Here is a 27,997-nt window from a genome sequence, read left to right as displayed (position 1 = left end):
CCGGAAGTGACGTAGGCACGGTTCAGGAAGCAGGAGCGTCAGGAGCTGCCTGAGGAGAAGATGTGAGTTCGCTGGTCTCCGCCGCCTCCTTCTTGAGCCGTCTCTGTCTGCTGTACTGCCTGCCGCTAACCGCGCTCTGTCTCCCTTTCCCCCCTCGCAGGGCCAAGGTCACCTTTAAGGTCACGCTCACCTCAGACCCGCGGCTGCCTTACAAAGTGTGAGTCCCCCCCTCTGTCGGCTACATCTCGCTTCCCGGGTGCGCATGCGCGGGCTACTGTGACACATCATTCTCTAGCGGGCGGAGGGGCGGGGCGGGGCTTTTCTCTGCGACGCTACAGGGAACTCTGCCGGGAACCGCTAGAGGGCGCTCCAAGACGGCTCAGCTGGTGAAAGTGTGTTCTGGCCGAAAAGGCAGTCTCAGTATTCTTGTAAGATAAGTCAACATTATTCCACATGCCATATTGTATTTTGTTGTGGCCTGTCTTCTCCAAGTAATTTGGGGAATTAGGTTTTGAGTGGAACTGGCTTGGCCTGCCCTTTACCTTAAATATAGTGAAAAAGTGGGATATGCAGGAAGAGCAAGTAGCAGCCTTTATTCTTCCTCCCTGCTTTTAGACCTGTGGCCGACTTAGGGAAATGTATTGGGGAAATCAGCTGCTAACTAGAGATTTGTAGCTGCTGGAATGCTTCTTTCTTATTAGTTGGGGAACTAATTAGGAAATCTTATTTATGGTTTTCTGTAGACTGAGTGTGCCTGAAAGTACACCATTTACTGCTGTCTTGAAGTTTGCTGCAGAAGAAGTAAGTAAGGTTCTTGCAACATCCAAATTGCACCTGCTATAGCATTTCTTTACATTTTTATATTTTTTAAAAATGTATTACATTTCCTTTTCAACTAGTTCAAAGTGCCTGCAGCAACAAGTGCCATCATAACAAATGGTGAGTGTTTTTCCCCCTCTATAACTTAGGAAACTTTGAGGTAGGCCTGGTGCCAGCGGCCAAGATGTTCAGGCATCTCTTCAGGTGTCCAAAACTAATCCTAGTGCAGGTTCCATCTATTTTAATAGGAGTAATGCAAGAGAAATTCCAGTTTATTCTGCCTAGGAAGTTCATGCTTACCAATGTTTGTAGGCTTCTGTGATGCAACAGCAAGCTTCCTTTGGTTATTGAGAGGAGTTGCTGGTTAATACTTACATGTGTTGATTGACTTATTTACTTCCCCCCCAGATGGAATAGGGATAAACCCTGCACAGACAGCTGGTAAGTAGTTATTTGCAGTTAGATTTTTAAAAATGTTTTATTTTTCTATGTGAGTTTTTTAATAGTCATTTCCTCAAAAGGATGTACAGTCATAGGAAAAGGAAAGGAGACCCTCTTTGAATTCTTTGGTTTTTACATATGAGGACATAATAACAACCATCTGTTCCTTACCAGGTCTTAAAATTAGGTAAATACAACCGCAGATGAACAACAGCACATGACATATTGCACTGTGTCATGATTCATTTAACAGAAATAAGCCAAAATTGAGAACCCATGTGTGAAAAACTAAGTACACCTTATGATTCAATAGCTTGTAGAACCACATTTAGCAGTAATTACTTGAAGTATTTTTTTTCTGTATGACATACCAATTGCTCAAATAGTTGTGGAGGAATTTGGGCCCACTCTTCTTTATAACATTGCTTCAGTTCATTGAAGTTTGCTGGCATTTGTTTATGCATAGCTCTCTTAAGATCCCGCACAGCATTTCAGTTTGGTTGAGGTCTGGACTGGGTCATTGCAACACCTTGATTTTCTTTTTCTGATGATAATTGCTGATGATCAATTAAACAAGGGCATTTGATTAGCAGCAGCTATCTGCTACAGTACTTAGTCTCTTAATTCCTCTGGAAGCAGTAAGGGTGTGCTTAGTTTTTCACACATGGCTTTTCCATTTTGGCTGTATTTTTGTTAAATAAATCATGACATGGTGCAATATTTACTTAATTTTAAGTAAATAATATTATTAAGTAACTATTACTACTAAGATTATTTACAGGTAGGTAGCTGTGTTGGTCTGCCATAGTCGAAACAAAATTAAAAAATTCCTTCCAGTAGCACCTTAGAGACCAACTAAGTTTGTCATTGGTATGAGCTTTCGTTTCTGAAGAAGTGTGCATGCACACAAAAGCTCATACCAATGACAAACTTAGTTGGTCTCTAAGGTGCTGCTGGAAGGAATGTTTTTTATTTTGCTAAGATTATTGTTATTATGTCCTCATATGTAAAACCACAGAATTTAAAGAGGGTGTACTTTCATTTTCCCATAACTGTATGCTGCAGATGAACTATGCAAGTGACATTAAAAAAATCTAAGCTAGACCTCTTTAGCTTTCCTGTAACCAATCTGGTAAGAATCTTTTGTTTTGTTATCTCTGCTTAGGCATTAGCAAGAGAATGCAGCAAAGGTGTCTTAACATATTACAGAGAACTGTTCACATGCATCTGCTGTAACCCGTCAGACAGGCATCCCCAAACTTCGGCTCTCCAGATGTTTTGGACTACATTTCCGATAATCCCTGACCACTGGTTCTCTTAGCTCTCATAGCTTAGATCATGGGAGTTGTAGGCGAAAACATCTGGAGGGCCGCAGTTTGGGGATGCCTCGACTAGAACAAGTTGCCTTCATGGCTTACTTCCAATAGCAGCAAGTCATTTACCCAAAGCCTTACATTGGCTTACAGTGATTTATGTTTACCTTTTTTATGTACTATGATGTAACCAATTTCTTTCCCCCCTCCCTCATCAGGAAACGTCTTCCTTAAGCATGGCTCAGAACTACGGCTTATTCCCAGAGATCGTGTTGGGAAATGTTAACATGTGTACTTATTAGATAAGGTAAATAACAGGCAAAAAGGATCTGTAAGCTTATTCCCTTAGGAATTAACCTACTGTATTATAATGCAAAATACATTGTGTTTCCCTGTGAAATCATCATGCATCAGCTGTCAACTCCTGCCAAGAAAAGAGTGGCCTCAGAGGTTGGATGGACTGCTTAGAATTGAATGACCCACAGAAATTTTATTGAAAGACTCCTATAGAGAATCGTCTTACGGAGTGGCTGGATTTTCTTCTGAGGAAACAACTTTACAAATGGAAGCTTATTTCCAGTATATGGATTGTCTTTGACTTGATCCAACGGTTCCTTGCAAGCATGGAAGGACCAGTTTGCACCAAAAGCTATCCCATTCACTAGGATTGAGCAGACACTGTCATGTGCAGTGGAAATGTGTGCTGAGCTTCTTTCTCCATTGAAGTAAACTGGGAAGTCTACTTCTGGGATCTTCCCATATGCACTCTAAGGAGGTTAGAGCCTGGCAGCTGCCATTTACAGCCATAGCAGATTGTTTGGATATGTAGATGTGATCATGTGTGTAAGACCTAGTAACATTAAATACCTGATCATAAGGAGCCCAACTAAGTAATATCACTATTAATCAAGTAACAAAATGGGAGATGCTCCAGTGTTTGTTTCAGTTACGGAAACTTGTTTGGACTTGTATCAGAATTCCAGCTCATTTTCCATTCCATTAAAAGAAATCATTTAAAGGCTGTTTGGGGACAGAAATGTTAATAGCGTTTGTATGATTTAATTGTCTCAGTCTTCGTCTGCTTGTTTTCTTCAGAATGGCATTGTCTAGCTTCAAGATGGCTCGTTTTACCCCAGATGGATAATAAATTATACTTTATATGATTAACTTGGCAGGCCTTTGCATATCAACACAAGAACCTTGAACCTGGCTCACTAGCATATTGCCTTGTAGTCAGAAACCAGGATTACCTCTACTTATGTTTTCAGAAGTGGGATTGGGGTTGCAAATATCTGAGCTCGTTTGCCAAGTTAGTCCCACATCCAAGCCTTTCTGCTGCTACTCTCCATCCTCTGACAAATGAGGTGTCAGTGAACAGACTGGCAAAAGATATTTTCCTGCAGTGGGGAGGGTAACTTTTTTGCATAGGCCTGGCTAGTGGAACAAGTGGTAGGGGGCAACACATCCAAGGAATCCCTCCCCTGCAGAAAAGGAACCTCCACAGGTTTAATGTCACATTTCTAATTGTGGAAGATGAATAAAAAGCACCTATTTGGGTAGTAGAGGCTCTCTGCACACATTGTTTTACTGTTGTGGGCCTGTCTTGTTCTTTAATGTAGGTCTTTGACACACCTAGGTAGTTCTGCAGCAAAAAAGGGATTGAGTACACAGATCTGTTAAATTCAGATAATGCTTTTTGTACTTGAGCATTATGGAGGTGGGAATCATCAGCAAGGCATGCCAATACTGCTGCTTTTAGGTATCCTACTCAGCCATGCATAACCACTAAAGCCTTTCTGTTTGGAGAGTCCTGGCAGCATGGCCTCATGAAGATGCCCCCTCCACTTTAGAACTTACTAGCTCAGGGGACAGGAATCAAGAACTGATATTCTTAATACTGCCTGTAAGGGATGTCCAGTTAGGCAAAATGTTTTGCTCCCCGTACGAGGTAAAAAAACATTTCACTATCTGTAAAATGTTTTTGTAAGAAACAAACCTAGAAGCACCCAGCAATCTACATTCAGCGCTTGTGAAGATTTCAACATTTTCCCCTTAATAGATTAAAGAAAGTTATGTACACAAAAAGATACGTTTATTAAAAGTGACAAAGGAACAAAACAGATGAATGGTCCTCTTGTCATGAAGGACAGGAATGAGAGAACAATACCCCTGCTTCCGTTGCAAAGGCCAAACAGTTCCATGGTAGACTGGCGTGATGCCTCCTTGCTATGGCTTCTGGCTGAGAGCAGGCCCAGCTGTGGCTATGATGGAAGAGCTGGTCAAGTTATTGCCCAACGTGATAAGTGTGGTGCCAGCTCCAGTGGACAACATGCCTTGTGGAAGTAAGTGTCTGTTTGCAAGACTCTCCCTGGTGTGGATGATGGTACTGCTGTCGTCCATGACAGAAGGCACCCTGCCCAGGGTTTCCACAGTCCCAAGTGCATGGCCTTTGGTCAGATTAACCTTCTCCACCCTCTGTCCTAGGGCTCGGTCACCCTTCATGGCTGTTAGTGTAGAAGTCAGTATCACCGTCTTGGATGTTGTCTGCAGAACAGGTCCCATTTTGGAATGCACAAGGCTGCAGGGTGTGCTGGCTGGGGTGGAGGTGGCGAAGGTCACAGCTCCCATGGGGGCTGAGGAGGAGCTGGAGGAAGCAACGGCAGTTTGGACTGCTGTGGGCTTCACAGAGACGGAAGCGGCCTCTGCCATGACAGATTTTGTGAGTGCAGACAGTTTGGCATCTGACATCACATACAGCGTCTTCATGGGGCTTGTGGTTACTATGCAGGAAGAGAGACAAGAAAGGAGTATTAGTTGGTGCCTAGGTAATTAAACATTTCTACAATCAAGCACCAGGGTGTCATTTACCAGGCACCACCTGCACAGACACAATTTTAGGAGAGATCCATTATCTCACTATCCTGTTGCACTCAATCTCAGACTGACCACAACCAGTGACATTCAAATCAGTGAGACAGTCAAGGCCACTATGCTCTCTAGCAACATATAGACACTTGTCTCTGATAATTTTCAGAAGACAGTATTCTCAGTAATATTCAGGGAAACCCCCAAATGGTGCAATGGGCTGGGTAAACATGAAAGTGGTAGCATTCTCTCCCATATAATTTTCTACCTTTCTAATACAGTATTGTGCCTTGGGCAAAGAGCAGATTGTAAATACTAGGGATTCACATAAAAATCTAATATGCTTTTGCAGACTCTAGAAGGTTACTTTCTAGGTACTGAGAGGGTACCTAGAAATGTAAGTGGTGGAAAAAAAACTGCCAGGAAAGCTGCTGATGTTTCAGACTATGCAGGCAAGATAAATTTGAGAAGCACTTTAAAATGGGAGGAAACCAGCCCCCTGGCTCCTAAGCAGCTCCATGCGTCGATACAGACACTTCACGTAGAATTCCTTTATGGCAGGGGTTGGCAACCTAAGGCCCAGGGGCCACAAGCAGCCCATGAGGGTTGTTTAACCGGCCCATGAGCTGCCGCCCACTTGGCGAGTCCCCGCGTGCTGCGCTAAACTGGCACAGCATGGCATTGGGACCCGCTTCTGTGGCGCTGGAAATCGCGTCTGCACAGACGCCAGAAATCACAAGTGCACATGCGATCCGGCCCACGGAGAGATCTCCGCTGGAGTGAACTGGCCCAGGCGAGGTAAACCTTGCTGACCCCTGCTTTATGGTTTATGGCAGTGGTTCCCAGATCTGGCTATACTATCCCCTGGAAGGGATCACCTTGGGGGGGGGGGTATTGTTGGGAGATTGCTGAAAGTGAAAATGACTATCAGACTTTGAAAAGTTTGAATCACTGGATCAAGGTCATTGAGTTTTAATTGTATTTTGAGTAAATGTGCAATTGTTGCCGTTTTGAATTCTACCATGTCATCTTCCTTAGTAGGTCATGCAAACCATTATTCTGCATAATACTTTTTATAAGGTATAGGGCACTAGGGATGAGTTTGTGGAACCAAAGGGGCACTGGCTCAAAGTTTGGGAACCTCTGTTCCATGCAGTATATGGGCTTTCCTTCTGCCTAGTCTAATGACAAGTATTATGTTTTAGATGAATGAAAGAAACTAGACTGAGCACACGAGCAACCTAGCTATTTGGATTGTTTCATATTCAGTTGAAATGAACATCAGTGGCCATCCGCCTAAAAAGAGGACAGCTGTTCACCGATGACTACTAAAACCAGTGACCTGCTACAAGATGTACCCCTGCAACTGGATTTCTAGACGTTGCTCAGATGCCACCATTTCTCACCTACAGATAGTGCTGGTGGTGGCGCTGAGGTTGGTTGAGATGTTGGTTCAGTAGGAGGCATCTCTATGCCGGCCTTGGCTTTGCCAAGTTCCCCCTGAGGCAACAACTTGCTGGAAGGAGTGGAGCTGGAAGCTGCACTGGTGAAGTTTCCAACTGCACTATCTGCGATCTGAAAAATGTAAACACAGAAAAAGAAGAGAAATGGAGGGCAAAGAAATGACATTTCTAGCCATAAGCAACTCAAAAATACCAAGAGTTATGAGAAAGAACCACCTATAATGCTATAAAAATGTTGTGCGGCATGTAAATAGAATTATGCCAAAAATTTCGTTATTAGGAGAGAAAGCCCTGCTTGAATGCTGTAGAAGTGCATAGCAAACAAAAGTTTCCCAAGCATACTGTTCTTAAATCTGTTTGTAAGCCTTAGTAGTGCTACTTAGGGGGTAAAGGTAAAGGGACCCCTGACCGTTAGGTCCAGTCACGAACAACTCTGGGGTTGCGGCGCTCATTTGCTTAATTGGCCAAGGGAGCCGGCGTACACCTTCTGGGTCATGTGGCCAGCATGACTAAACTGCTTCTGGCAAACCAGAGCAGTGCATGGAAACGCCGTTTAGGGTGTAGGGATACCCTTTTAACATTGTGCTGCAGTTCCAACTTGTGCATTTCTGATTCCTGGGGATTTGCCAGAGGAGGCAAAACCACCCAGGTGGGTGCTGTGGTAAACAAAGGTGACAAAGCTTAGCTTGGAGGTAGCTGCCGCTACTAAGCCCATAAGACTGGCTGGAAAACCCTTAGAGCAAGAGAGAAGAGGAGAAGGCAGAGTGCCCACGTCAAGGCTTGAAGACAGTTCTGTGACTGTTCTGTCCCTAAAGCTAGAGCTCCAGCAGGCAGAATTACCTGGGGTGGAAGTGGGGGTGGTGGGGACCGTAGTAGCAGCTGCTGCTGCTCTTCCAGATGGGGCTGGATGCTTCCCATGGCTGCCTGGCTGAGGGTCGTGACTCGGCTGGCCTGTCCCCGCAGAGTCACTGTGATGGTGGTTGGAGCTTTTAAGCCTGGTGGAAAGGAGGGGAAAAGTCACGGATGCAAGTTGCCCCAGGAACACACATATACCAGAATTGGCAGCCACAAAACATAAATTAGGAGTTAGGTTTACAATTGCCCTTCTAGGGGCAGAGACTTTAGAGACTGACATCATCATTGAGGGATAACCAGCCTCATATAACCAAAATGCTTAAGTCTAATTAATACATGAATAGGTTAATGCCAGAGTAAGATGTCTGGCCACACTTAGCTAGGTCACACCCCATCACCTTGGGAGGAAGAAAGTAAAATCTATTGTTTCCTTCAGTCTCCCATGTGTGTAGAAGTCTGAGCTCCGTGGCTTTTCTACAAACCATCATTGTATTCCTGTACCAAATAAACCAGGAACTTTCACTACTCTGGAACTAACTTAAGTTTTGCTACCTGTGTTTTCTGAATGGTGTATGGAAAACACGTGAATCTGACCTTTGAAAGTTAGTAAGTGAACCATTTCTAACTTACCAAACATGGGTCGTTTTCTATACTAGAGGAAGTTGGGAACTTTGGAAGGAATTTAGAAGGGCCTATTTTAAAGTTATAATACCCTATACAGTGGTGCCTCGCAAGACAAAAGTAATTTGTTCCGCGAGTCGCTTTGTCTTGCGGTAATTTCGTCCTGGGAAGCACATTTTGCCGCGGCAAAAAAACCAAAAAAACCCCGCCGAACAACTTTGTCTTGCGAAGTGCGGCCATAGAAAACGTCTGCTTGCGAAGCGCTGAAAACATCGCAAAACGCTTTCATCTTGCAAGTTTTTCGTTGCGCGAGGCATTCGTCTTGCGAGGTACCACTGTATTTACTTTGCTGCATGTTTCGTGATTTTAAATCTCTGCAGGGGTTATCTCACCAAAGAGTACTTGCCCCAAACCTGTATCTTGGGGCATCCAGGGAATTCTCCTTTTTTATACCTATTTTTCCCTTGCCAATCAACAGTTATGAGGCTAGTGAAGGGCAAAGCCTCAGGTGGGTTTTTTGTCGTTTTTGTTTTGTAGGCTCAGTGCTGGAAAATCACAATTGTATCTCACCCTTTCTTCAAGGAGCCCAGGGTGGTGCAACTAGGATTAGGCCACTTAATCTTAAACCTGTGATAGCAAACCCAACTTACCCCAAACTACCCAGTGAGCTTCCAAGCTGAGTGGATATTTTAACTTGGGTCTCTGCAGTCAAACACTCCGTGATGGCTCTGTTCATCAGGGTCTGCAGAAGCATGAAAGCCTCCACCAACCTCATCAGCTAATAACTGCAACACTTGCAGTTGCTGTTGACCCTATTTATACATTTATTGTTTTTGCTACTGAATTCTGATTCACACCAATGCAAGTTTCTGAATGAAGGAATACTATATCATCCTGGCTCCATGCTTGTTGTAGTTGGTGTTTTGGCTCCAATCAACTCGCTTCCTCATCAGTATTGCCATAATGACCTCAGCATACCCACTGGTGAAGCAATAATCCAAGGGAAAATGACACTAGTCACCACAGAACATAATTATTCCCTGTTCTGCCATTACAGCTGGACTCTTACCTGTCCCCTGACCAGAGATGTGAGCCAAGCCAGGAAGGCTGCTTGCAAGTTTTGCCAGCCCCCCATTGGTAAGCAGCTGGTGAATAGTGGTGGGCTTCCCACTTGCCGAGCCTCCAAGAGATGCCAAGGTTGTGGCAACTGGGATGGTGCGGACAATGGTGCCTGCACTTGTGGTGATGGTGCTCAGGTTCTGGAGTGGGGCTGAGGTCTTCAGCGCTGAGGTCTGCAAGGTGGAAAAAGAGGAACAGGTTACAAGAATGAAACATCGCTGGGCAGGAGGCCTCTCCCTTTTCCCTACTTCATACTAAGATATCTAAGGGGTTAACCACGTTTGCTCAAACTTGGGTACCCAGCTGTTGTTGGACTACAACTCCCACCATTCCTGACCACTGGTCCTGCTAGTGAGGTATGGTAAGGTAAAGGTAAAAGTAAAGAACCCTTGGACAGTTAAGTCCAGTCAAATCCGACTATGGGGTGCGGTGCTCATCTCCACTTTCAGGCTGAGGGAGCTGGCGTTTGTCTGTAGACAGCTTTTCCGAGTCATATGGCCAGCATGACTACACTTGTTCTGGAACACCGTGACAAGTGCCAGAGTCCATGGAAATGCCGTTTACCTTCCCATCACAGTGGTACGTATTTACAGTGGTACCTCGACTTACAAAGGCAATCCGTTCTGCGACGCTCTTCGTAAGTCGAAACCTTCGGATGCCGAAGCGTCCATTTTGCGCATGCGCGAAGCGTGATTTTGCGCTTTGCACATGCGCAGACCGCGCACGCCGCTTCTGCGCAGGCGCAGAACACGCGCACGGCAAAAATACTTCCGGGTTTGCTGACTTCGTAAGTCGAAACCTTTGGAAGTCGAGGCATTCGGAAGTCAAGGTACCACTGTATCTACTCATGCTGGTATGCTTTAAAACTGCTAGGTTGGCAGGAGCAGGGACAAAGCAACAGGAGCTCACTCCGTCGCAGGGATTCGAACCACCGACCTTATGACTGGCAAGCCCAAAAGGTTTGGTGGTTTAGATAGGAGTTGTAGCCCAACAGCTGGGGATTCATGTTTGAGACTGTTGGCCCACTGGTTGAGATCCAACCATCCCCTCAGAAGCTTTGTCGTCCCCAAGTGTTTCTGTCCCGCTGGAATGGGATGATAACGCCTATTTGCCTGAATAGTAGAGAGGGCTGTACATGTGTGTACAGAGAAACAACTGGCTTTTGTGTGGCTGCAATGTAGCTTACTGTGCAAAAGCAATAGTCCCATCATTGGTTTTGCCCACTTTCACCCCTAGTCCCAACCACCACAGACAGGCAGCCGGCAGGAGATTGCTCATAATGGAATGCAGGCTCTGGAATGAAAAAGATCCCCACACCCCAGTTTAAACTAAGGTCCACCTAATCTTGTCATACTAGCTGCTCAGGCCCCTGCATCACATCCAAAAAATGCCACGCATGGACATCCTGTAAAAGGCACAACAAGAGTCACTGCACAGAATGAGAAGAAAACACAACCTCTTGAATTCACCGCCCCATAAGCAAATAAATAATTGCTTCCTTATTCCCTAACCTCACCACATCTACTTCACATAAATCTTTCCAAGTTGCCCAATAACTACATGACCAAAAACCATATGTTCCTTTTTAGCAAAGTCCTTGGCTAATAGTTTCGAGTTCCTGCTATTATTATTATTAAAGTCATTTTCATCTTTAAACTGTTTAACATGGTTGCATTGAGATATATCTTTGTTTACATCAGATAATAACATGCACAAATTACATAAAATTTAAAATCAAAATAAACACTCAGATAAACATTTCTTACTATATTAACAAAGTTAATACCAAAATCGTTAGTTATTGCTGATATGAAATTATGTATAATGATTGTATTATGTATAATGATGTGTATTGCTTAGATTGGTGACCATAAGTAAAATGTATTTTGTATCAATAACAATTAGAATTTATTTATAGGAAGGGGGAGGAGGGAGAAGTTTAAAAATAAATAAAAAATCTGTACTTCATGCACACCTGTAAACTATGGTACAGTTCTACCATATGACTCATTATTTGTGTAATTAATATAGTCACACCAGACTGCACTATTTTTTCATATGTCATTGTCTCGTGGCTTAAATTTTAACCTGGGAATTTGTTTAAAAGGACCTTAATTGGTAGCCTAATAGCCATGATATTTGAACATTTTCCAACTGAATTTGAATCTCGTTAATTGTAAGCTGTTGTCCATCTTTGTAAGAATCTTCCAAATAAAACAATTATTTTTGCTTTCACATATCTATACAGTGGTACCTCTACTTACGAATTTAATGCGTTCTGAACGCACATTCGTAAGTCGAAAAAAAATTGTAAGTCGAATCCCATAGGAATGCATTGGGAGAAAAAATTCGTAAGTCGAAGCAACCCTATCTAAAAATTTGTAAGTAGAAAAAATCCTATCTAAACCGCATCCAAGATGGCGGACGGAGCTCTGTTCGTAAGTAGAAACATTCGTAAGTAGAGTTATTTGTAAGTAGAGGTACCACTGTATTATAGACTTTATATTTAATTTTGAAAACTGGGTGGAACTGTAATGGAATAATGGGTGAGAGGTTTGGGTCCAGAACCTTTGCCCATTTTGTCCAAATCTTGAAAGTTGTAGGTGTGAATGGATTTGATAAGCCAGTGTAAAGAGGTATTACTTTTATAGGACACCATCTATTTCCAAGTCCTCTAATGTGCTTCATTGAGTTCCCTTATTGCCAGACATCAGGGCTGTCGTGTTGCTGAGCTGACATGCATTGCAATGGCTATCTGTATTCAAGAGTCCCCATCCTCCAACAGCTGGGTGAAGACACAGCAAATATTTTTTAAATGCATGGACCTGCACTTTATTTCAGTGTAGGAGGCTGCTGCTGCAACCAACTTCAGTGTGGTTTGCACAAAACAGAAAAGTACTGGCTTCTCTTCCTCTCCATATCTCACCCCACATAAGGGTCCATTGTCAGTTGCCACCTCTGCTTTCTACTGATGTGCTTTGCATATTTCTGTTGCATAGCCCTTTGGAAAAAATTGGTTGGGAAGTGTTTTACAAATCCATACGCAAGACAAAGCTCTGTTTCCCACCAATTATTGACCAGGGGCCCCACAGGTTGCTCACATGGGCCTACCTGAGCCAAAGGCCCTGTAGCAGCAGCAGCAGCAGCAACACTTGTTGAGAGAGCGGCTGGCTTTGTGCCAATGTCCTGCAGGCTGAAGCTCAAGCCTTGCAGGAGGCTGCTGGCAGAAGCTGCCCCTGGAGATAAACCAGAGAGAAACAAGAGGGTTATTCATTCTGTGCTTCAAGAAACAAATTTGCTGTCTGAACCAACAATCTGATCCTGTCAGGCAACTCAAGAACAGCTTTGGGGTGAACAACCCAGGGTAGCCAGCCTGATGCACACTTCTCTCCCCATTCAACTGATAGGTCTGGACTGCACACCTGAAGCCACCCCAAGCCTCTGTGAAATGCAAGTGGAGGCTTCCTACTCATGTCACCCAGCAGCTCTTCACCAGAGAGGCTTGCCTTATGGAAGGAGAATAAAAAGGAGGGGCGTTGAGCAGGTGAAGGCTGGAATGTGAAGGTTGTGTTCGCAAGAGAACCATGAGAGAAGGATGGAACAACATTCACAAAGGAACTACTGCTATAGCTGCTGAGGACAAAGTAAGGAGAGAAAGAGAAAGGAGAGAAAGAAAAGGAAGTTGCTATGCCCTGTGATTAAAGCATTAGAAACGAGGAGAAGCTATTGTCATATATGGACACAGCTTCCCCATTGCTTGTAAGAGCATAAACGCTAGTGCTTTTTTCATATCTGGGGTGTCACCCCTCAACTACTTGCCCGTTGAGGTTGTGTCTCACTGGCCTTACAATGCCGAAATAAATGTCCTGGGTTTGAATCGATATTTCCCCAACAGCCTGGCATCAACACCATTGTCTTTTTGGAGTGGTGCCAGGTGGAAAAGGCTTTTTAAAAAGCACTGTGAAGTTTTTTTTGTATCAGCTCACCCTTATTTATTCCATTATTGATCATGTCTTACCTGCTATCCTTTTCAATTGATGGCTTACATTGTTTGTTTAATTGTTTGCTTTTAAACCTTTCATTGTTAGCCACCCTGGAAGCACCATTTGCTGAAGGCCTCCAGGGCGGCAAAGTATCCAAAAACTGAGGTCTTCTCAATCTACCTTGATGCCAGAGTGCACAAGTACTAAAGGCACTCTCAGATGCAGGTCAGAGGCAACGGTTGCTTTCTGAGGCCTGGTGGGGGTAATCTTGCCTTCTCACAGAAAGAGAGTCAGTCAGGAGTTACCTTGGACAGCGTTGCTCGGCTGGGCCTGCATACAATGTGTGCCACTTGCCACCAGCCTGTTCTGCAGAGCATGGAAAGCACTTGGGGCTGTGCTGCTAGGGATCGTGGCCAAGGGGGTGGGACTGATAGAGGGGCTGTCTGCAGCAGAACTTGGCCTGGGCAGGGGAGGGAAAAAGGAAATTCAGTTAAATAATCAAGCACACACACACACACACACACTGCACACAGATCTTGGCATGGGGTAACTGGAATTGCTAAGCCACAAATGAGATTTGCTTTTCCTGCATGCGGCACCTGGAGCCACTTGCTCTGCAGGTGCCCTTTCTGGGGTGTGTCTGCACCAGTGCTTGCAGCTTGGCTTGCATAGTTTCTTCTGTGCCATGCTGACTGTAGGCCACTTCACAATTGCATGCACTTTAAGAATGAAGTGAATAAGCTTTAAGAAGTTTTTCTCCCTCTTGTATAACACTAGCACTAGCGTGCATCCAATGAAGCTGAACAGTGAAAGATTCAGGGCAGATAAAATAAAGTCCTTTTTCACACAGTGCATAGTTATCGACTATGGAACTCCCTCCCACAGGAGGCAATGATGGCCACCAACCTAGATGGCATTAAAAGAGGATTAGACAAATTCATGCTGGAGAAGGCTATCCATGGCTACTAGCCAGGATGGCTATGCTCTGCCTCCACTGTCAGAAGCAGCAGTGCTTCAAAATACCAGTTTCTGGAAACCACAGGAGGGAGAAGGCTCTTGTGCTTGGATCCTGCTTGCAGGTTTCCCTTTGGGGCATCTGGTTGGCCACTGTGAGAACAGGATGCTGGACTAGCTGGGCCATTGGTCTGATCCAGCAGGCTCTTCTTAAGTATTTGGGTAGTCCTGCTGGACCACACCAATGACCGGGCTTGTCCAATTTGCTCTATATCCCATATTAGCCAGCTAAGTGCATATGAGAAGCCCATTATAAGGGCATTAAGGGGCTCTTCCTACTGCTTCTTCACAGCACTTAGTGTTTAGACCAGGGGTCCCCAAACTACGGCCCGGGGGCCGGATACGGCCCAATTGGTCTGCCAATCCGGCCCGCGACGACCCCCGCTGCCCGCCGTCCGCTCTTACGGCGCGCAGCGCGGCAGCGCTCTTCTGGGTCGGGAAAAAAGCGCCAAAAATCCTTTGTGCGCATGCGTATGGGCCTCTCCCGACCCGGAAGAGGTCATTTCTGGTGCACTTCCGGGTCGGGGGAGGCCCATACGCATGCGCACAACGGATTTTCAGCGCTTTTTCCACCCTGGAAGCGCGCCACCGCGCCAGTAAGCGCCCGTGCGCATGCGCACAGGCGCGCACTCCCCCGCCCGCCGGCCCGCACAGGCGCGCGCTCCCCCATCCTCCAGCCCGCCGCGCGTTCGGCATGGTGGGAACTGGCCCAAACGCCGGTAAGTCTGGGGACCCCTGGTTTAGACTCTGGAGGGAACAGGTAAGTCATCATGAGGCCCAGGATGGTATTGGTAGGCCCATCCTCCATAGATGTGTAAAATCTCCTCCTAAGGGTGGGATAGATTATTGTAATCATTTATTAAATTTCTATATCACCCTTCATCCAAAGATGACAGGGTGGTTTACAATATAAAAACACAAAAATACCTACCATATTACAATACCCCCACTGAGCAACTGACCATCATTATTACACACACTGTTTTGCAAGGAAGGGAAGATTGATTTTTAAAATGAATGAATGAATGAATGAATGAATGAATGAATGTACCGTGCATCAATGAATTCCACAAATGAAGCATTTCTCAGAGTTGGGTGTGTGAACTGATTTCCACGGGGAAAACACTGGTGATTTGAGATTAGCAAGGCAACTCTTTATGACAACTCATTCACAAATGCAGCCTAGCCCCCAAAAGATGCATGAATTGATCCTAAATGCATCGAAGGCCAGCAGATACTCACTTGGATGTGGCAAGCAATCCAGGCACCTCCTTTACAGCCAAGGTGGATGGTCCCAAGGTTGCAGCAATAGGCTTCCCTGCAGCTACTGCAAAATGAAAAAAAGGAGTAAGAGGAGTCAGGTTCTGTTGCAGTATGTCTGAAGGACTGAAAAAGACCAAGCATCAACCTCCAATAACCCATAACCTGACACTGCCGTGAAAGATGCAAGAAACACCACATCACTATGTGACTCACTCAGCACGTACAGCAGAGTAACAATTGAACTGGATTCTAGACTCCTAACAGCTTCCCTGCCTCCAAAGCACTATGCCTTCAAGTTTGGAAGCAGCAATCAGCACTCCTGCCTGCTGATTTAATTTATACTTATTTCCCTTGTTCTGTTATGCCAAAGCACCCTTCTTTCTTTGCTACCTCTTAGCACTGGCCAATCATTCATAGCAGGGCTTATCTTAAAGCATCTCTCATATAAAATACACAGGAACAGAAGCAAGTTAAAATCACGCGTTTATTGCAGTGTTTTGGATACAAATGAAAATCTGTCTTGCACATTCCACCTGTCCACGTATGGTAAGAGGGAATTCTTGTTTGGTTCAAGTTTACTTCTGCATTTCATTATTGTCTGTGAAAAGAAATAAAGTTTGGATAATTAAAAAAATTAAAAAAGACAGAGACTTTCAAAGCTGATAAATTTATGCCCCAGTAATTAAACAGAGATTAGTTAATTTGTACAGTAAAAATAAATAAATCTACTGTTGAATTAACTAAAGGGAAGATTTACAAAAGTATAACATTTTACAGCTTTGGAAGTCTCCATGTCCAGATGTGCTCAAACTGATCTGTTCAGTCCTGTCCTATGTGAAGCCTTCTTCGTAGAAGGGTTGGCTCGATAGCCCACTCTTACTTCCATTTTAAAAGCCTTAGCTGATTTATCCCCAATCAATGTTTCAAGTGTGGCTATCCAATCTCCTGGTTCACATTGAGCTTTGGCACCCATGCAAATCACTAGGCCACTCTAGAAGGAGGTTCCCATTTAGCCATGTGATGCTGCTATTATATCATGTGCTCATCAGCCAATACAGTCATTCCCATTCAGGGTCCTTCCCTCCTATGTGAGGGCAGCGAACCAAGATGTGCAATAGAGTGTACACTCATTCAGGGAGCTGTGGCCACTCCCAGCCTCATACCAGCATACTTGTATAAGCCATGCACACATCCACACAGTTGCTGCATCCAAACATGCTACAGGTTAGGAAATCATTTGCAATCAACTACATATTTCAGGCCATGAGAATGTTACAAAATAATAATCACATCTGGAAGCTGGCTATGCCAAGAAATTTGAAATCACAAATCTTCCAGTGGAAGTCAGCATCAGTCCTAGAAAGAGCTTTTCCTATGGGGGATCTTGAGCTCCCAGGTGGAAGATTTTGTGGGAAATGCTTCAACCTGTTAGTTTTGGGAAAGCTAATTATATTGGCTCAGAAACCAAATGCCATGGACATCAGAAAGAATAATATTTTTAAAAATTGAACAGACCACTGGCCAGGCCTTTAAAAATCAACATGCCCTAGACATATTCCACAAAGCTGTTTTCTGCCTCCCATCAACCAGAATCACATTTTCTGGGGAACAGCTATAAACTTAGTAGCCATGGCCCCCTGGTTACCATGCACTATGACAAGGGTAAGAGGCAGCCTTGCAAGCACCTTCCAGTGTTAGCTGAGGGCTTTCTTGGAGCTGCTGTTTGTGCCTTTCTTGCTCTCACTTTGCAGTGCAATATGCAGAAATCCATACAAGGGGCCTCAATTTTGTGATGGCCATGTCTTTCACGGCAATGCTGAGCTAGTTTAGCTCACAGAGCAACTCTAACATAACTAGATCCCAACAAAGTCTCCAACTCTAGCTTCAAAACACACCTGCATCCAAGAAATGTTAGAAAACAGTGCAGTTCCTCTTTTGTTTATAATGCTACTGCAACTCAGAGCTGCTCATGAAAAATATTAGCTAATTATTCCCTGGAACTAATACAATGGCCCAAACCTTGCATGTCAGATTGTATCATGTTTTACACACTTGCTCTGCACTGTCCTATACACTACTAGACCAAACCAAACCATTAATCCACCAACCTAGTCTAGCACTCTCCCAACCAAAGCACCACTTAAGACGATTTACACACATCTCCTGTGACCTTTAGACCCTCCCTCCTCACCTCTGGGCTATAAGTGAGCTATAATTCCCAGGACTCACTTTCTGGTGGTGCCTCTAAGGGTGCTCCGTTCCCTGTGTCAGCAGCTTCTCCATGGGAGACGATGGTCACCTTGATTTTGGCTCGCTTGGAAGATTTGCTGCAGTGAGTTGGACTGGGGGCCTGGTGCCTCTTCAGCTGCATTCGCACATCTTCTTTCTCCCTGGCCTCTGACTGCTGCTCTGAAGAGACTGAAACCAGAGAATACAAGACAGCTTGCTTGAAACTTACGTGCACAGGGGAAACCTCACAACACAAACCTGTGCTTGAGCCCAGACACATCCCTGCAGTTTCCTCCATGCTACCCTGTGCAAAGTGTCATTTTGCCTCGCAGGCGACATGAGCCCTTCTCTTTCTTTGAAGCTGTCACCTCACCTGCCAATCATCAGCATTAAATAGAAATTAATCAGGGGTGCCATTCAAGCTGCAGACTAGGAGAAGGGAAGGAGGACTTGTAGGATATGGATGGAGGGGGCAATAGGTAAAGGAAGAAGAGATCAGCTAATGGAGAGGCATTGTGAGCTGCACTCATGAAATAGATGGACTTCATTTCAAAACACATAAGCTCTTTCCTAATGGATGTACCAGATTCCACAGCAGGGCTGCAATCCTAAGCAAACTTACTTGGAACTAACTCATTCTGAAATCACCAAGACTTCAGCCTAACAATTTGTTAACTTGGTATTAATCTTATTGCTTTCAGCATGATTTATGTGCAAGTAAACATGGTTTACTTGTCAGATTCCCTCTGCTAATGCCTTCAACACACAACTCATGCTGGCTAGGTACTTTTTCCTTCTTACTGCAACACTCAGGCTTAGAGATAAAAGAGTGGTGTGTTTCAAGTCCCTAAAACCACACCCCTTTAGCAAAATTCAGAGCTCTCTTCCTGGGTCAGACCAAACAGCAAACTGGACAGATGGCTTCATTACTGGATCTTTCTGGGAACCAAATGAGATATTCACAAGAACCAACAATGTTGAACACCTTCTTCTCTGAACATCTTATAAACAGGGATTTTTTTCAAGCTTAAAGTCTACTCGCCTCCAATATGTTATTGGACATATTGTGCAGATGATAGAGAAGCCACAGCATTGAATGAGCGATGTTTTTGCATTGTTGGGCATTGATAGCTAATGGTACCAAGAACAGCTGAGAGTAAAGCTCAGTATTTGTTTGTCCTGGATGAGGAAACAACCCATGAACCTGATTCATGCCAAGCAGCCACTTTCACCAGGGCCATCAGCATGAAGTCAGTTTTCTGTTTACTAAGACAAAAAGGTAACACATTGCTTTGAAACCTGGTGCATGCTCTGCTGCGAAGTCACTTGAGACATTTTGCTGAGAATGTGGAGAATCATATTAGACAAAGCTGCAGAGGTGTGTGTGCGCGCTCAAAGTAGTTCAAAGCAACAAAGTACTCCACACACGACTCCAGAGGTGACTAGGCATCTGTGATGCCGGCTGGGGCAGATGGGAGTAGGAGTCCAAACACACCTAGAGGTTAGCCACTCCTACTCTCCTCTGTTCACCAGCAGCTCAGAGCCACCAAATTTAATGGAGCAGAAAGTGAATGCTGAGCCTGTCCCCAGGCAGAGGCACCCCCAAGAATTCTATGGGAACTCTGTTGGCTTTGCTGCTGCTCTGAGGTGAATGAGGATACCATTTTGAGACTAAACTTGTTTGTCTAGATCAGGCATCCCCAAACTGCAGCCCTCCAGATGTTTTGGCCTACAACTCCCACGATCCCTAGCTAACAGGACTAGTGGCTGGCGAAGATGGGAATTGTAGTCCAAAACATCTGGAGGGCCGAAGTTTGGGGATGCCTGGTCTAGATGGATCAAAGAAAGAGAAGGGTGTGAGAGTCTGTGTAGAAGCTAGGCTACCAAACAAAGGTAAAATTTACATTTATTGCTCCACCCGCTTTTGGATCTGGCCCTGCCAACCAGTAGAATGTGGCCCTTGGAAGGCTGCCCAGAAGGAATCACCCCCACCTCAAAAAACCACCCTTATCACCACAAGGCCCTACCAGAAATGAATTGTCATGCATTTATCAGGCCACACTCAATCACAATGAAGCTTGGGCAAGGAAAAAATCCTGGCGGATTGTAGCCCATGATGGGTCACGATCTGTCTACCAGATCTGTCCCACTTTGCCATCTTTAATTTCCAGAGTCCAAAACCCACCAGGACCAGGTGGCAGGCAGCTAGTAAAGCTGGTAAAGCTAGCCTCACTGCAACACCCCAAATTGCCCCAGCCAACTGGTCATCTCCTGCTTGTGGTAGCAGTTTGCAACTTTCAGGAGCACCATGGAAAAAGCAGGGCTGGAACAGCTGGGCCAGGCCAGGCAGAAAAGAGTTTTATTTAGGCCCACTGCAAAAACTGCCTCCAGCAGTGATGAAATTTTCAAAGCTATGTAAAAAAGTGGGGTGGGTGGGTAGGAAGAGAAGGTGCTTCATACTTTTAAGTTGTCCTCTTTAGCTACTTTACTTCAGCTCCTGCTAAAGCAACAGGAAGAGTGGGAGAAGGCAGAAGAGGCCCCCAAACACTGCCAAAGCAGTGCAAGGAGGGAGAGAGAAGGAGGGTGATGGAAGAAGAGAGAGGCAGCAGAGGCAGAAAGTGAGGAGATACTCACCAAAGAGGCATGAAGAGGTGCCAGGAGGAAGAGATTTCCTCACCAGCATGTTTTGTTTCAGAAAGGCAGCAAACTGAGCTGAAATGAATCAGAGAAAATTACAGTCCTGCAGCTCATGGGTTTTTTTTTAAGGGGGGGATCCCTCTGACCCACCATGAGAAAAGAAACTCTGTGGCTGGCTGGCAAGTAGATCCAAGAAGCATCTCTAACAGGCATGGCTGTAGCCCAGCCTCCCCCAACCCTTCAAAGCAGTGCTAGCCAGGGCTGATGGGACAGTCAACAGTTCAAAAACATCTGAAGGGCACCAGTTTGGTGGAGACTCCTATAGCATATTGCCTGTCACTGGGGCTTTGAGATCACCCACTCCACCCTGACCAGCAGAACCGGGCAGCAACTTCTGTCAGAGACAGCAAAAGCAGGTTTCTGAGTTGTTCTCTCTCTCCCTCAGTGACTGCACTTTCAGCTATTGCCTGAGCAGGGTCACTTACTAATACAAATCACATGAAGTCATTTCAGACATACTGTATTTAATTATAACTGTAAAACACTTGGCACAAACAACACGCAACACATTAGGAAGCAAAATGTGACTGCTGATTGTCATTGTTTGGGGCTCAACACAGCAGCACTCCAAGTACCCACTCTTGAATGGAGGTATGTGGCATAAAGCCTGCTAGCACTGGCCAGCTGCTACAGTAAATTTACGGCTCCCTTGAGAGTCTGAATTCTAACAAAGCAAAGGAGTGACATGCACTTATTTTGATCTGCTGCTAGGATGTGCCTAAATCTGTACAGTAATTTAGGACAATCAAAGCATAAAGCTTTATTTAGAGGGTGTTAGCACTTAACTGCTGCTTTTCTGAAGGAGTGATGTTTTCATATACAATTCAGTTTAGGTTGGCTGACAGCCACAAAGGCCAGAGTGACAAGGACCATAGGTGATCAAACAACAGGGCAATCTGTTTCAACCCTTGAAAAAAGCTGTCTCCCCCCCCCCCTCCCCATATCCTCATGTAGAAGAACAGAGGCCAGACGGAGAAGGAGGGGGACTATGAGAATAATAAATTGCTCAGCCAATCTGGCACCAGCAATTTCCAGCTGCATTGGCTTTCACCAACCTGGTGTTTTCCAGGAGTTGTAGGAGTTTTGGATGAGAGCTCCAATCAGCCCAAGTGAGATCAGGCAATAGGATGCTGGAGCTGACAGGAGTTGTAGTCCAATATATCTGGAGGGCAGCAAGTTGGCAAAGGCTGAGCTGCGATGCGCAACACAATATCATCACAGGACAGTTGTTGGTCAAGTGGCAGCCAAGGTAGCCCAACTAAGAACACAGGAAGCTCCTTAGTTCAAGTCAGGCTACCGGTCTATTTAGCTCAGTATATATTGTCTACTCTGACTGGCAGCAGCTCCCTGGGGTCTCAAGCTTTCCCAGACCCACCACCACAGCTTCATTTTATCTGGAGGGGGTGGAACTGGGACCTTTTGCATGCATACTGTAGCTCATTGAGTAGCTCATTGAGTAGTGACTCTCCACCCTTCTCTGATCAAGTTTCCTGTCCAGTTCTAATTGAGGGGATGACTGTAATGAGGATGGTATTGCTCCATTACCCTGCCCATTCACTATACAGAGTGAATGGCAGCTCATCCTCCCTCCACAGCAGGCATGAAGCAAAGAAAGGGCAAAGCTTGGCAGCGCTATAGCAGAGTCTGGGTTGAAACTCAGCAGAGATCTGCAATTAAAAGCTCAAGGGAAAGGATCTGTATTTTCAAGGACAAAGAGGAGGAGTGGTCGCTACTGGGAGCTGGCAGGTCTGTTGAGCTGCACTGGGCACACAGAAAACCAGATTGAAGATGAGAGAAAACTTCCTGCCCTGCCCTCCGCCAATCTATCATGTGCCTTTGCAATCTATCATCGGTGCTGTTCTCTGCCCTTGGAGTCACCTGAATTCATCTCACAGACCAAGCCACAAAGCACAGCCTGCACAAGCTTACCACCAAGTAGGATGAAAGGCACCTGTTGAATATCTCCATCCCTCAACATACAAGACCATCACATATGCTTCTGATACTACATTATACAGTCAACTAATGAGGACACACAAATGTATCTGCACGGGCACATTATAAGCCTACAAAAGGCACACTCAGCAGCCAGAGAGCAGGAAGGAAACAAAAGCTACTACGTAAACAGAAGACTCCAAAGGCCCATTAAAGCAGCTGTTTCTGTTCTGGAGGAAGTGACCCCTTTCTGAAAGTGGTGTTGCTTGGAGTCAAAACCTGGAATGTTGCCTGTTGTGCAGGCCCCAGTCTAAGCATTCCCAGGATGTGAAAAGCTGCCCCACAAAGACAAACAGGCAAGCTTACCTTGAGCCTGCTTGTGGGTCAGCGCTGCTGCAGCAGCCTCTGTCCGCTGCATGGACCTCTTCAGCAACTGGGTAGCCCCAATCTGACTGGATTTCTGAACTGTTGACACAGTGGCCATTTTAGCCTTAGGACTGGAGGTGGGGCTGCTGGATACGCTGGAGAGATCCTGCCCAAGGGAAAAAGCCCCCCCCCCAAATACCATTATGGGTGCACTACAATGAACATGTTTAGTAATGCTTAGGATCATGGACTTGGAAAACTAATGACATGGCAAGCAATGTCCATGGACCCCACACCTCCCTGCTCTCACGACTGAGTCCCATCCCTGCTACTGGCTCCTCTAACCCTCCAAAGAATTCTGAATCTTTGCTTCTCTACCCATGGGTCTCACTATCAGCCCCCCTCCACCATCCTTCATATACAGGACTCATTGCATCCCTCAATTCCATGCTCACATCCCACAAGTATGACAAGTAACAAGTGCCCTCAGAACCTAAGTGCCCCTTATTATAAAAGCTGGAAATTTGTTTTTTAAGAAAACTAAACGTGAGAAGGAAGAGCAGACTAAGGTGAGCACATTTAATCCATGTTTCCAAATGTGGCTGACCATGCTCCTGTGGTATAGTGTTCCAAAGGTGGTCCTGAGAATTGTGTGGACAATGCCTGGGAAAATCTAAAGCTGCACTGCGAAGGTGCCAGAATCTTGCATTCATCCAACACTATCTTTCACTTAGCTATAATTCCTGCCTTGGATCGGATGACCCTTCCAACTCTACAATTCCATGATTCAAGTTTTGTACCCTGTGCCTTTTCTTTCTCTTTTTTTTTGGCACATTCTGCTGTTGTTACTGCAACCGTTCAAGCACACATGCTTTCCCCACCACTGTCATTACCTCTGACCCAGAAGGTGAAGCCGGGACCTTGGCTGCAGGGGAGGCTGGCCGGCTGCTTCTTTCTGGCATGTCAAAGGACAGATCCCGCCTGGCCAAGTCACGTGTCGTTTTCTTCTTCTTCTCAGCGTCTAGGTCCCGTGGGTCAGAGCCCGAATGGCTGTCTGCCCGGGTGAGCACTCCAGTTAGGAAGTCAGCTATCTCATCCTGCAAAGGCATGGAGGGTTAGGTTCTTAAGAGCATTCACAAAGTAAACGTGCAAATGGTCTATTTAAACTATTTGCCATCTCTCTCTCCATATATATATATATATATATGGCCACAATTCCCTTTACACTTTACTTTTACTATTCTTATGCCAACAGAAAATTTAATGCCCTGAAATGTGCTAAGGGGGCCTTCAGAGGAATAGAAAGGATTATGTGCTGATCCCTGCAGAAGGACCTCTTCCAAAGAGGGCAATGTAGAGATTTGCTTTCCACTTTGTGACAGCACAGCTATGAAAACGCAATGCAGCCGGAAGCTGTACGAAAATTAGGGAATTACGGCAGGAGCGACCAGCCTCTCGGTAGGCTTCCACACATGACTGAGTGATGGCACTTTTGCACCCTGCTAAAACAGGAAACAGTCTTATGCTGGAGGCCTGAAAATATTTTCTGCCCAGGCACAGCATTGTTGCCACCTGCGACAACCATGGCTCCCTCCCAGCAGTGCTTACACCACTATGAATAGTCCCACTGAACTGAATGAGCACGACTAGCAGGTGAATAAATTCCAATGAGTCTACTCTGAATGGGACTGAGTTGAATAAAATCATAGAATTGTTGAGTTGGAAGGTACCCTCAAGGGTCACCCAGTTGAACCCCCTACAATGCAGGAATCCCTGACAGAGGGCCATCAAATCTGTTTAAAAACCTCCAATGGAGAAGAGTCCACCACCTTCCAAGGCAGCCCATTCCACTGTTGAAACTACCCTCTATGTTTTGGACCGCAACTCTCATCAGTCCCAGCACCATATGGCAGTACTGGCTGCAGCTGATGGGAGCTGTAGTCCAAAACATCTGGATGACATCAGGTTAGGGTTGGCTTTTTGCCAAAATTATTTAGAACAGAGAAGTGATTAGGGTCTCATAATTTATGTCATGTACTTGAGTAGGGAGATCTATTTACCTGTATACACCTGTCCACCATGCTCTGAGTCAGGCCTTCTGATTTCTTTTTGGCTTTGCTAATCCTATTATTTAAAAAAACAGAAAACCTGTCAAAGCACACGCTTTCTTTTATTTCCTTCTCCTTCCCAATTCAGTCAGAAAGCTAATAGTAGCAGATGACCCCTGAAGGTCAATCTGGTACTACAGATGTATTTGTCAACTCTGGACAAACTAAGCTGCTCTGGATTTATAAGAAATCAAGGCACTAGAAGCGACACTTGCTTTTCACCAAATACAAACACCAAGAATGCTGATTAAATCTACTGGCAAATGCCAGAGGACTAAGCTTGCCTGTCCACTATGAACTACACATCCCATTCTTCAAACTGATGTTCACATTCTGTGCCCTCATTTTCTTGTGTATCTTAGCTTCCTAACTTATGACAGTGAATTATGGGCAGATGCTTTTCGTACAGAAAGTTCCAGGTCCAGTGCTTGAACGACACTGGCAGATGGATGGAGGGACTTATCAGTCTGACTCAGTGTTAAGGCAGCTTCATGTGTGCGTTGGTGTCATTTCAAAGTTTAAATCAAGGCATACATGCCAACTCCTAGGGGCCGAGGTCCCTATGACCCCCCCCCCACAGAATATCTGAAGGGGTGGGCTACCCAAAGTTGCTGGGCATTGCCATTCAAGTGGTGTGCATGCGCCACTTCATGTGACTGATTATGAGCAACAGGGCTTACCTCCACACACACACACACACACACACACACACACTTGTTGTTGACACTCCTGAATCAAGATTTGTTTGAGTTTCTCTGCAGCAGGGGTGGGGAAACCTCCGGCTTTTGGGGGGGGGGAATGGGGCACTCAAAGCTTTCCATCACACTCTTTCCCCAGGCCACAGCCCTTACTGATCCTACTTTGCACCTTTCTTGAGAGTTTGCACCTTTGGACTCCAATAATGCCTTCTGCTGGCCTGGATGAAGGATAGAATATGTACATATAGGCTACTGTGCAAAGGTAAGATTTACATTCCTTGCTCTGGCTCTGTCCACCAACTGGCATACAGCCCCCAAAGATGGCCCAGAAAAGAGTGTGGTCCATGGGCTGAAAAAGCTTCCCCAGTCCCATTCTAAGAACCTGCTGGATCAGGCCAATGGCCCACCTAGTCCAGCCTCCTCTTCTCAGTGTGGCCACCCAGATCCCTGAGGGAAACTTGCACAAGCTCATTCTCCCCACTTTGGGTTTCCAGGAACAGGTATTCAAAAGTATTGTTGCCTCCAACTATGGAGGCAGAGCATAGCCATCATAGCTAGTAGCAACTGACAGCCCTCTCTGCCATTAATTGTCTAATCCACTTTTAAGGCCATCACTGACTCCTTGGAGAGGGGGCAAGTTCCACAGTTGTATTCATTATTTATTTATTTAATAAAGTTTATACACTGCTTGATTGTGAGGGGAAAACCAAAACCCTTGAAAGCAGTTTACAAAAGTGATTAAAAACCTCTAAGCAGGAAGCAGTTTTAACTTTGCAGGTCAACGTACAATATCCCTACCAAGGTTCTTTTTTTTAACAAAGAACCTCACGGTCTAACAATAAACTCGCCCTGACTGAACACACCTCAGATTATCATCAGCTCCTCCAACCACGACTAGGCTGTTCTCAGCTCGAAGCTTCTCCCGGAAATCTTCCATGGCTTCACTATTGCACTGGAGGGAGTTCTGACCAATCACAAAAAGAACTGGAGTCTTCATGTCCAGAAGTGGGTCATCAACATCCTGTCGCACAAAACAACACATCTGTTAGTTTTAGAAGGGGTAAGGAGGGGACACTTGGCTGCTGGTGGTGCTACTGCGCAGATTGTAAGAGCAGCCTTCATATCTGCTACATATTTTTAAAGTAGGGAACCAACATGCAAAGCATTCCTGGTATGTTGTTGGTAATGTAGCCAAAAAGCAATCCACTCCTCACGCCATGCTATAAAACCAGCTTAAAAAGGTAAAGGTAAAGGGACCCCTGACCATTAGGTCCAGTCGTGACCGACTCTGGGGTTGCGCGCTCATCTCGCATTATTGGCCGAGGGAGCCGGCGTATAGCTTCCAGGTCATGTGGCCAGCATGACAAAGCCGCTTCTGGCAAACCAGAGCAGCACATGGAAACGCTGTTTACCTTCCCGCTGTAGCGGTTCCTATTTATCTACTTGCATTTTGACGTGCTTTCGAACTGCTAGGTTGGCAGGAGCTGGGACCAAGCAACGGGAGCTCACCCCCGTCACAGGGATTCGAACCGCCGACCTTCTGATCAGCAAGCCCTAGGCTCAGTGGTTTAACCACAGCGCCACCTGGGTCCCACAAAACCAGCTTATTAGCTGAAAATTTCAAATTTAGCAATTTCATGCTTACCCCTCTGGGCCCATCCACAGTTAAGAGAGGGAATCCAAGACACACAACAGCACTGACATCCTCCATCACTGAAACCTAGACATGGAAGCAAAGGGGTCATAATTCTATGACTACTACAGGATATGTTTAGCCTGGTAAATAAAAACAAACAAACAGAGGAGATATGATAGCCATCTTCAAATATCTCAAGGGTTGCCACATGGAGCTTGTTTTCTCCTCCTCTGGAGGGTACGACACAAACCAAGACTCCCTCGGAAGGTGGTGGACTCTCCTTCCCTGGAGGTGTTTAAGCAGAGGTTGGATGGCCACCTGCCATGTATGAACTACATTAGTTGAGATTCCTGCATTACAGGGGGTTGCACTAGATGACCCTCGGGGTCCAAACCAACTCTACAATTCTATTACTCTAGGACTATGTAGCTCAACTGGCAATCCCTGTCCAGTAGTCAGGAAAGATGATTCTGTGGCTAATCTGTTACAGTTGTATTTGCTTTTCAAGTACAACAAAGAGTAAAACCAGACTTTTCCTTCCTAATGCATGTGCTCACTCTTTCCAAAATGCA

The 27,997-nt window shown here is 45.3% G+C and overlaps 2 protein-coding genes across 14 annotated transcripts in view; one reads left to right on the top strand and one right to left on the bottom strand.

The window, feature by feature from the left end:
• Window positions 1–13: 13 nt before the first annotated feature.
• UFM1 (ubiquitin fold modifier 1) lies at window positions 14–3,740 on the top strand. 2 transcript variants are annotated; one of them, XM_035118653.3, is made up of 7 exons: window positions 14–62; window positions 161–217; window positions 744–801; window positions 900–939; window positions 1,228–1,260; window positions 2,792–2,880; window positions 2,988–3,740. In XM_035118653.3, coding segments are annotated over exons 1-6 (258 nt in total). In that variant the 5' UTR covers window positions 14–60; the 3' UTR covers window positions 2,860–2,880; window positions 2,988–3,740. The 2 variants fall into 2 exon arrangements, with proteins under 2 accessions (XP_034974544.1, XP_088526983.1); XM_088670857.1 differs by having other exon boundaries at window positions 2,792–3,740.
• A 903-nt stretch (window positions 3,741–4,643) lies between these two features.
• The window catches only part of KANSL3 (KAT8 regulatory NSL complex subunit 3), a 32,318-nt gene continuing 8,964 nt past the window's right edge, over window positions 4,644–27,997 (bottom strand). For 5 of the 12 annotated variants that reach the window (XM_035118638.3, XM_035118641.3, XM_035118637.3 and 2 more), the window contains exons 10-23: window positions 27,435–27,509; window positions 26,653–26,810; window positions 25,044–25,107; window positions 23,877–24,080; window positions 22,984–23,149; window positions 20,620–20,697; window positions 17,986–18,174; window positions 15,736–15,820; window positions 13,785–13,939; window positions 12,608–12,732; window positions 9,447–9,669; window positions 7,742–7,896; window positions 6,845–7,013; window positions 4,644–5,353 (exon numbers count right to left, since the gene is read on the bottom strand). In XM_035118638.3, coding sequence (XP_034974529.3) covers window positions 4,800–5,353; window positions 6,845–7,013; window positions 7,742–7,896; window positions 9,447–9,669; window positions 12,608–12,732; window positions 13,785–13,939; window positions 15,736–15,820; window positions 17,986–18,174; window positions 20,620–20,697; window positions 22,984–23,149; window positions 23,877–24,080; window positions 25,044–25,107; window positions 26,653–26,810; window positions 27,435–27,509 — 2,400 coding nt within the window. In that variant the 3' untranslated portion in view covers window positions 4,644–4,799. The remainder of the gene's footprint in view (window positions 5,354–6,844; window positions 7,014–7,741; window positions 7,897–9,446; window positions 9,670–12,607; window positions 12,733–13,784; window positions 13,940–15,735; window positions 15,821–17,985; window positions 18,175–20,619; window positions 20,698–22,983; window positions 23,150–23,876; window positions 24,081–25,043; window positions 25,108–26,652; window positions 26,811–27,434; window positions 27,510–27,997) is intronic. The other 7 variants (XM_088670846.1, XM_035118644.3, XM_088670847.1 and 4 more) reach the window with 3 other exon arrangements.

Source organism: Zootoca vivipara, chromosome 6, assembly GCF_965207765.1.
Source record: "Zootoca vivipara chromosome 6, rZooViv2.hap1.1, whole genome shotgun sequence".
NCBI lineage: Eukaryota > Metazoa > Chordata > Lepidosauria > Squamata > Lacertidae > Zootoca > Zootoca vivipara.
Note: the sequence above shows the minus strand (reverse complement) of the source record. Positions and strands in the feature narration are given on the sequence as shown.